The following is an 8,662-nucleotide window of genomic DNA, read 5'->3' on the forward strand; positions in this document are numbered from 1 at the left end:
CTTCTAGCAGATCAACACTTCCCCCCAGCTGTTTTACTGTTTGTAGGTTTAGGAGTGTTTGGCCAACAGCTGCCTCTGGAAGCTGTGAATTTGCTTCACTTTGCTTTTTCTCTCCCCCACCCTTCTGTAGAAAACCCCTCCAATCCGCACCAACGCCATTCTCTTACCGATTTGACTCTGTGTCCAATGCCCATTATCAGTTTGCCTTCTTTCTTCATCTTGTTCACAAACTCCATGGGGATGATCCCGCTGTCAAAGGCTTTGCTGAACATCTTAGCTGCAGCATCCAGTGCTCCACCAAACCGGTCTCCCTGGGTGCAGAACACAAAGGGAATTACAGCAAAGGACTCCGCAGTTCAGGTACCAAACAAGCACGAGATCTTCCCCATCCACACTGCCTGACAACGTGGCATTCATGAGATTAGAGTCAAGCCCCTGGGATAAAGCATCTGTTGATAACTCAGGTGCCAAAGTGCAGCCAGCGCATCTCCACTAGAGACAGTATGAGGGGAAATGCGATCTAAAGTCTGTTTTATTCACATTTTTACTTGTTGGTATGGAAGAGACCAGGCAACCATACAGGGACAACGCTGACAGCAATTTGGCCTCCACAAAATATTTCTAGACTTAAACAAGAGACATCAAAGTAGTCTTGCTTACTAGAAAAACAGACTAGGTTTTAAACCTAGAGCACCAAGCTATTAAGAGTTGAATTCAACAGAAATTCCAAGTGTGAGTGAACAGAGAAAACCTGACCATGGCTCTGCAGCCAGTCTAAATCTTAAATTAACAACAATAAAGCCTGCATGGGGTAACGAGTAGCAAAGCTAAATCTTCTGGATATTAAGTCCTTACGATGGTGAGAAGGCCTGACGTGAGGCTAGAGACAAGATCTTTCCCAGCTCTGGCACAGACGATGGTGTTGTGGGCTCCGGACACGGCAGGGCCGTGGTCTGCCGTTACCATCAGACACATCTCGATGAACTGGCAGGCGTACTTGGGTAACCTGAGGGAGGAAGGGACCAAAAAGTCATTTATTGTAATTAAAACTGAACAGCCAGACGCTGGGTGTTACACTGGACAGCGAGCTCTGAGGTGTGTGTGAGAAAGCAGAACGGAGAGGGAGTTGCAGGGTCACTGTACCCGTCAGTGCAGCCCAGAACCGCTCAGATTGGATTTTCATGCATTCTCATTTCTACAGGAGCTGTCAGTTTTGTCTGCTGAGCTTGCACACACTCAGCAGACATGAAGGAGCTCCGAGTCCCCTTGAGGGGTGCACGAGGCTGTGCCACAGCTCTGCTCCTCCGGGCTGCTGAGCCGGATACTTCAGCTGCTACCAAGAGTGTCCCCAGTGAAAACACCATCAGAGGAAGACAGCAAACTTTGCCATTCAGAAACCTCCCTGTGGGCTTGTGAGCAATGTCTGTAAACTCCCCAGTGTCTCCAGGGTTGAGGTGACAGTTATTACAAGCAAGTAGCCAAAGTGTGTGAAACAGGCCTAGAATAGAGAAATTTCCTCAATGCAGCACAAGACCTATAGAAAACTTCATCCCAAGGCTAAAACTCATCACATGAAGGCTTGGAATGCTGATGTGTTCTCAGAGGAGGGGACAGAGACGGCACTTCCAGTGAATCTACATTCACAAAGGAATTACTTTTCTGCTTAGAAGTCTGTTAATAAAACAAGAAAACTTAAAGTCAAATCTGGGAGCCTTCACAAAAGCTGCCTCACCTCCTTTGAAACCAGAGCAGGCCCAGAACCCCTCCAATTCCCATCTCTTCTTTGAAGACCTCGGTGATCGGCATCCCAGCATAGATCAGCTCCTGACCCCGCTCGTCACAGATGCTCGTCATAAAGGACGCCGGTTTGCGGATCAGACCCAGCTCCTGAAACCGCAGCACAAAGATGGGATTTTAAACAGAAGCAAGGGGCAGAGTGGGCAAACAGTGCCTCCAACCTGCCCTTGCAGCCCAGAGCCAGCACAGCCAGCGAGCTCACAAACAGCACTGCCAAGGGCAAGATAAACCCCAGAGCAACACCGTTATCAACATAAGTGTCCAGAATCACAGCAAACTTCTTCTTTGGTTTCTAAAGGAACTGAAAAGCAAGGAAAACAGCACGGCTCACCCTTGCCCAGGAGTAATCCATAGGCACAGTTGGCGGAGGCACTTCCTCGGCTGGTTCAATCACTCGTTTGGCCACAAGATCCTGGTACACAGACCTAGGGAGAGAACCCATGGATTAACTGCAGTCCTTTGAAGAGATACAAGTGAGGTGGTCTTAATCTAGGCCTTAAAGCCCAGAATGAATAGGAGCTGCTTTCCTTAACCAGGAATGTATTCCCTTATCGGCTTAGAGTCAGTGCCCTTCTGCTGCAACTTACTGAATGACCTCTCCCAGCTCATCGAAACTGCGGGGAACGAACACCCCAGCTTCTTTCAAGGCTTGGTTCTTCGCAACAGCAGTTTCAGAAGCCTGGTTGGCACAGGCGCCTGCGTGGCCAAACTGCACCTACGAAGAGGAGAAGGGACAGCAGTAAGGAATAAGGTCATTTACCTGCAGAGAGTAAAGCAGAATAAAGAGCTGACGAGGAAACTGTGACAGAGACTACCAATGACTGCACAGCTGCCTTCTTTTTTGGGCTAACAGGACTCTTGGTTGCAGCTGTGATCAGTACTGCAATGTGCAGGGCATTTTCTGATCTGGAATCACTCCAGGATTTCCACTGACCTTCTGCCTCCCTCAATTCCTAAATATCAGAATCTGTTGTGTTCCCTGGGATCTTTGGGCTCCCTTTACAAGTATGCAAAATCCCTTGGAAATCTCCAGTGGCAGACTAGAGAACCACAAAAAGCTTTTATCATTCATAATTATTAACTTTTATAATTTATATTTATTAACTTCTCAATGTTAAGTTGCTGCTGTAAATTCTGGAAGTTTTAGGCACAGTGAGAGAAGTTTATTTTCCCTATTCTGTCACGGATATATGTTTATTTTGTGCATCTGTCCCCATTTTTCCACATACCTCTGAAGAGAACATAGTGGCACAAGTACCAATACACCAGCACACCACTGGCTTGGTGATGTGGCCTTCTTTAATACCTCTGCAGATCTTGTACTCTTCTGTGCCTCCAATCTGCAGGAGAAAATAAAATAACATTAAATAAAAGCAGCATGAAATAAAAACTCAGACATTCAACAACAGCATGAATAGCTGCCCCTTATCTGCAGCTGTTACTTAGCGTCCTTGCAGCCAAGTCAGATGCTCCCAAAACAAGACCCGTGGGTATTGCTGAGATAGGACTGGATGGGTCTCGCTCACCTCTCCAAGGACTACGATCATTTTCACTCCTGGAGTGTCCTCGTAACGCAAGACATGATCCATGAAAGTTGAACCAGGGTATCTGGGTAGAACACAGGGAAAATGGTACAAGTTGAATTTGTTTTGTAAACTTTTCTGAAAGAAGAAAAACGAACAGCCAACCTGCCCTCCTTCCTCCACATTACTGCTGGCCAACCTAAAAACAGCATCTTTGCTGAAGGAGCAGGCTCCTACCTGTCTCCTCCAATGGCCACCCCTTCGTAGACCCCATCGGTGGTTCGGGAAATGATGTTGTTGAGCTCATTGGACATTCCTCCGGACCGGGAGACGTAAGCCACACTGCCAGGACGGTACAGTTTTGACGCCAAGATATTATCCAGCATTCCTCCTGTGTTGCCTATCTTAAAGCAACCTGGTTTGATCCCACCAACCTACAAGAACATCAGAGAAAGACAAAGCCCTTTGAAATATACAGGAAACATGGGAATGTTTCTGTAAGACGATCTTGTCAGGGTTCTTACAAACAAGGAGAAACGGTAACATGACCTTAAAATGAGAAACTAACGTGCACTTTTAAAGACAAAATGGATTGTACCATCCAAAGATTGAGACAGATGGGCAAGAGGAGGAAAAGGTCACAGCTCTTACAGTTGCAGGCCCAATGATGGTGACTCCTTTTTTATCTGCGGTCTTGATCAGTTTGCGCGTCAGTGCCTCTGGAATGCCCTCAGCAATGATGGCGATGGTGCGGATCTGCATCGAGATACAGCAAACCATGATTACCCCCGTGTCACCGCCCCAACGCAGACCATTAGATCTTCCTTCTCGACCTGGGCCGCTCTAGATCCTGCACTCACCTGTGGGTAGTTCATGGTTTCAACAGTGCTGTCGTAAGCAGAGCGCAGAGACGCGAAGTTGATGAGAACATCCACCTCTGGGTGCTTCCTCATAGCATCCGACATGTTCTTGTAGACTGGGATCAGGATTTCTTTGTGGCCCCAGTAGAACTTCTGCCTGTGGTCACCACTGCAGAGGAGGAGATGAAAGAGCCCTGACCATTAAGGCAACTGGAAAGACAGAGGGACACAGCGCATGCAGAGAGAGGAGTTTACAAACCCCAGGTCTCAGACACCAAGACTGCCTGCGAGACACTCGCTAGTGAGTGAGCGCAATGGGGAGGGCCCATACTAACAGCAGGAGGATCTTCAGAGAGAACAGAGCAGCACATGAAGGAGACGGGCTAATGGGGACAGAGGCATCCAGCAAGATGAATAAGCTCTCCCACAGTGAGGTTACCAGAGCCTCAACTCTCCTCCAAGCTGGAAGACAGAATGAGGCACAGAAAGAGAAATGAATGAGACACATGCAAAGCTGCATTACTGGGCTGGAACAAGCACTGGACTGGGGGAACAGGAAACCAGTATCTGCAGTGAACAGCTGGGACAGCAAGGTGAGGGCCAGCCAGCTTCCAACTGCTGCAGGGAGACTCTGCCTGCCCTGCCCACACACAAAGGAGATGAGCTGCACCCAGGAGAGTTTCACTGCATGCGGTGTCTTTCATGCAGTGGGTACCCAACTGGGACTTCACTGATGTCTGTGCTGTTTGGTCCTTTAAAAGTCTACAGGTACGGCTGTGCTCCCGCACCAGTACATTTGTGACAGAACATTCCAGGTTTCATCAGCCTGGCTTCCTCCAAAAGGTCAAGCAGAATCAGGTAATTATAGGTAGCCTTAAAACTTTTAATCCCTATTGCTTTTTCTTCATTAAACAACTGCGACACTGCAAGAGGCTGCCACTCATCTACAGATGTGGCTATGCCTGCACTCAGTTTTGGTTCCCTGAGGTCTGCACATGCTGAGACTGTATCACAGAGCTGCAATTACCATCAGAGCTGCAGACCAACAGCACACGGCACTTCACTGTCAAGAGGCAGAGCTCTCTGCAGGGCAGAGCCTGATTAGACATCAGCTACCCCGGTGTGAACACCACAGAAACAGAACAAACCTCCTGCCGTTGTGTGGGCTCCAGCCCACTGTCCCAGCAGCAGGCAGACAGCCACCCCTCTCCTTCTCACTCCTGGCCCTGTAGTCTCCTCCTGAGGGCAGTCTGAAACACCCAGCAGCCCCTCTCACCCCCATTCCCTGTGGGGATGAGGTAAAACAGGGCAAACACCAGAGAAATCTGTCCCACTGAGGGACCTGCACACTTCCTGCCTCTTAAGAAACTACTGCCATTGCAGGAAATAGTATCAGCAAAATGACCAGGGGTATTTTTATCATTTGTTTTTGTTTGGGTATGTAACAGATAGACTGCTTTAGTCTGTTAGCAGAGCTGCTCCAATTCCAGCTAATACCTCAGGGGAAAATTCCACTGCTGCCAGCACGAATCAAGATGTCCCAGGCCAGCACACTGCACCCAGCAGATGAGTGAGGAAACCTTGGTGAGCCAGTGGGCTGTTAAAGAAAGCCTGACTAGCCATGCCTCCCTCACCTGCTGGGCAAGGGAACAGAATTGGGACATCCTCTGAAAGAGCATAAAGTGGGACTTAAATTGTGTGGCTAATACTAAAAGCAGCCTGAAATCAGCGGTGATGGAAACAGGAAGCAGCCTGCAAAGCCAACCCGGCAATGGGAGGGAGCACAGGAGGTGCTGAAGCAGAGATGGAGACTTGAGCTACACTAAAGAACAGCAGAGACTGAGGAGGAGGGAGATGCAGAGGAATCTGAGGGAAGCAGTCAGAAAAACGACACAGTCAACACAGGCTGCTTACGTGAAGGGGTAAACCATGGCAGCGACTGAAGGCTCGTCCCGGGAGCAAATGTAATCAAAGTCCAGCATTCCTTGCACGGCACGTGTCTGCATCCCCCAGATGATGGCTTTGGTGTGACGGCTGAACAGGGTCGTGGCTTTACCTGCTCAGAGAGAGGGGGGGAAAACCAAAACACTCAAAATGTACATCTGTGCGAGACAAAAGCTGCAGCTTCGTCAGACGTCTGCTGAGCATCTCCCAGAGAAGCGCATTCCCCTCCCTCCAAACTGACCCCACCAGGTGAGCTGCAGGATGCCCAAATTAAGGAAGAACCTGCAGCTGCAGCAGCATCCCCCTCCCCAGGATCCTGGACACAACAGCCAGGTTTTGGGCTTCACAGAATGGGCAAGTGCTGAATCCTGGGGGCGCAGCTGGTGCAGGAGAGAAGTGAAAACTGCCTCTTCCTCTTCTCATGGGCCACTCACGTTCCTCCCAGGCAGCTTTACTGTGCAACACTGAAGAGGAAGGGCGTTCTGAATTTTCTGTATGTATTGGCATATGGCCTACAAGAGGGAGACCCACAGGAGGTTTGCCTCCTGTGTTTGTCAGGGCACCACAGTACGATGATAGGAAATAAAAAGAAAAGCAGGAAATGGAGGGGACAAAGAAAGCAAAAGGACTTCTACATACTCAGGTTTTGTTTTCAGTGTTTTGTGATGGTCAGAATCCAACACAAACCCAATGGCTCCAAGAATTTATACATGGCCCAAAACGTGGCTTTGGGACAGTCACAGCAAAGGCAGCAGTTCAGCCATGAGGATGGACCGTTTGCTTGAAGTCCATTTCCACCACTGTCACAGCAAAGTGTTGAGTTCCTCCCTCTGAGTGCATTTCAGACTCTCAGGAACTCAGACTGAGGCAGCTGCTGATGCCAGCTCAGTCTACAGCTGATTTCTCGTGGCTCTGGATCACAGGTTCACTAGGGATTAAACAGGATCCTGTTCTCCTGGCTCTAACATGAAATCAGTCACTGTTCCCCAGCCCTGCACATTCCCAGTTCAGATGTGCTGTCACAGGACGTGTTACTGGGAAACAGCCCACCTTGGAACACCCCGTTTCTCTTGCAGGAGCCTGCAAGGATGCAGTGCAGTACTCAGAGGGGAACACACAGGCCCAGAAAGGTGAGGCCATTTGTGAGACCACACCAGGGAGAATCTGAGAGTCCCCCTTCTGCTGTCCCCTGCTTACAATAGGGGGGATGGCTTAAAACTCTGCTTCACCCCCGATTCAGCAGTTTATTCACATCCAGCACAGAGCTCAAGTGCCTGAAGTCCCCATAACCTCACAGAGCACAAGCTTTAGTGCTTTGCTGAGCTGATAAGGCAATGAGAATGTTTAGTTCACTCAGTGACTTTTCTGTGCCCTTCAAGGCTCACGGGCACGGCACCTGCACTGCTTTGTTTCCCTCTGTAACGAAATGCCAGTTATTAGGCACGGTTAACGATCCTTCTTTTGGAAAGCAAAGAGAACAGAGCTTTGCACAATGTGCCTAGGTCCATTTTTCTCCATAATGATTTTGGAGGGAAAGGGAAGAAAAATTAAAGGTCGAGTCCTGTCCCTCTCTCCCCGAGAAATACTAAGTTTCTGTGCAAAGGAGGATGTGAGCTGCACTTGAGAAAACAGATGAGAAGTTCGCGTGGTGACAGCTAAATATGCTGGGCAGGAGGGAAGGACCAGACAACACTGCAAACTTCCGGAGAGTAAAACAGCAACACAACCAAGAACTAAAAACGTCAGCTGCCAGCAAGGCCAGACACATTCAGCTGCTCACACGTGTCCTACCTGGACCAGGTCTTGAAGCTGGGACCGAATCTGTTGGAGAGAGAATCACTCATGCGGCAACAGGACAGAGCTGGCTGCTGTCATCGCGACAGCGGGGCACTGCGAGGGGGCACTGCAGCCTCCCTCCTCCCCCAGCACTCGGGCCTTGCAAGTTTGCTTTTGTTAAAAATCAAGCGACTGGAGCGCTCTCCGCTGTGCTCCCTCTCCAAACAGCTGGACTTCGTATTTTGCCTTTTGCTATCTAGAAACCTTCTGCTTATCCCAGCACAGACATTTCAGGCTCAGGTGCCAGCTCCTTGCGCTGCAAGCTCCATCACTCACTTATTTTCAGTGTATTTTCAAAGCATGGCTTGTACAAAGTTCTGTACACAGCGGTTAAGAGAGCAGTAGTGGTTTGTGTGATGTGTTTCACTGGAATTGGATCTGAATCTTGCTGCCATCCTGTAGTAAACAAGGCCAGGATCTTCTCACGTTCAAGGGATGAGGACCGGGACATTATCACATTCTGTCCCTGTCCAATTCTGCTGTTTTATCCCCACACAACGTGCTCTTACCCAATAAGGATTCCAACAAATAAAAGCAAAAGGCTGCCAAAGCTCTTACACATCACCATGCTAAAGCAGCACGTTTAAAAAAAACAAACCCAAAAACCAACAATAAAAACAACCAACCACACTAAAAACCCAACAAAACTCCCAACCACGCAGTAATCCCTGCCCCTAAATGTGAGGGGTACATCACAGCTCC

At 48.9% G+C, this 8,662-nt stretch overlaps 1 protein-coding gene across 1 annotated transcript in view; it reads right to left on the reverse strand.

Annotated features, from left to right (window-relative positions):
- Window positions 1-167: 167 nt before the first annotated feature.
- Window positions 168-8,662, reverse strand: part of ACLY (ATP citrate lyase) — a gene marked incomplete at its 3' end in the record, with an annotated part of 17,374 nt that continues 8,879 nt past the window's right edge. Inside the window, exons 13-24 of the mRNA XM_010183738.1 lie at window positions 7,916-7,945; window positions 6,095-6,236; window positions 4,181-4,349; window positions 3,972-4,076; window positions 3,558-3,754; window positions 3,324-3,405; window positions 3,027-3,137; window positions 2,385-2,512; window positions 2,129-2,222; window positions 1,733-1,887; window positions 856-1,006; window positions 168-311 (exon numbers count right to left, since the gene is read on the reverse strand). Coding sequence (XP_010182040.1) covers window positions 168-311; window positions 856-1,006; window positions 1,733-1,887; window positions 2,129-2,222; window positions 2,385-2,512; window positions 3,027-3,137; window positions 3,324-3,405; window positions 3,558-3,754; window positions 3,972-4,076; window positions 4,181-4,349; window positions 6,095-6,236; window positions 7,916-7,945 — 1,508 coding nt within the window. The remainder of the gene's footprint in view (window positions 312-855; window positions 1,007-1,732; window positions 1,888-2,128; window positions 2,223-2,384; window positions 2,513-3,026; window positions 3,138-3,323; window positions 3,406-3,557; window positions 3,755-3,971; window positions 4,077-4,180; window positions 4,350-6,094; window positions 6,237-7,915; window positions 7,946-8,662) is intronic.

Source organism: Mesitornis unicolor, unplaced genomic scaffold (assembly GCF_000695765.1).
Source record: "Mesitornis unicolor isolate BGI_N332 unplaced genomic scaffold, ASM69576v1 scaffold20744, whole genome shotgun sequence".
Taxonomy (NCBI): domain Eukaryota; kingdom Metazoa; phylum Chordata; class Aves; order Mesitornithiformes; family Mesitornithidae; genus Mesitornis; species Mesitornis unicolor.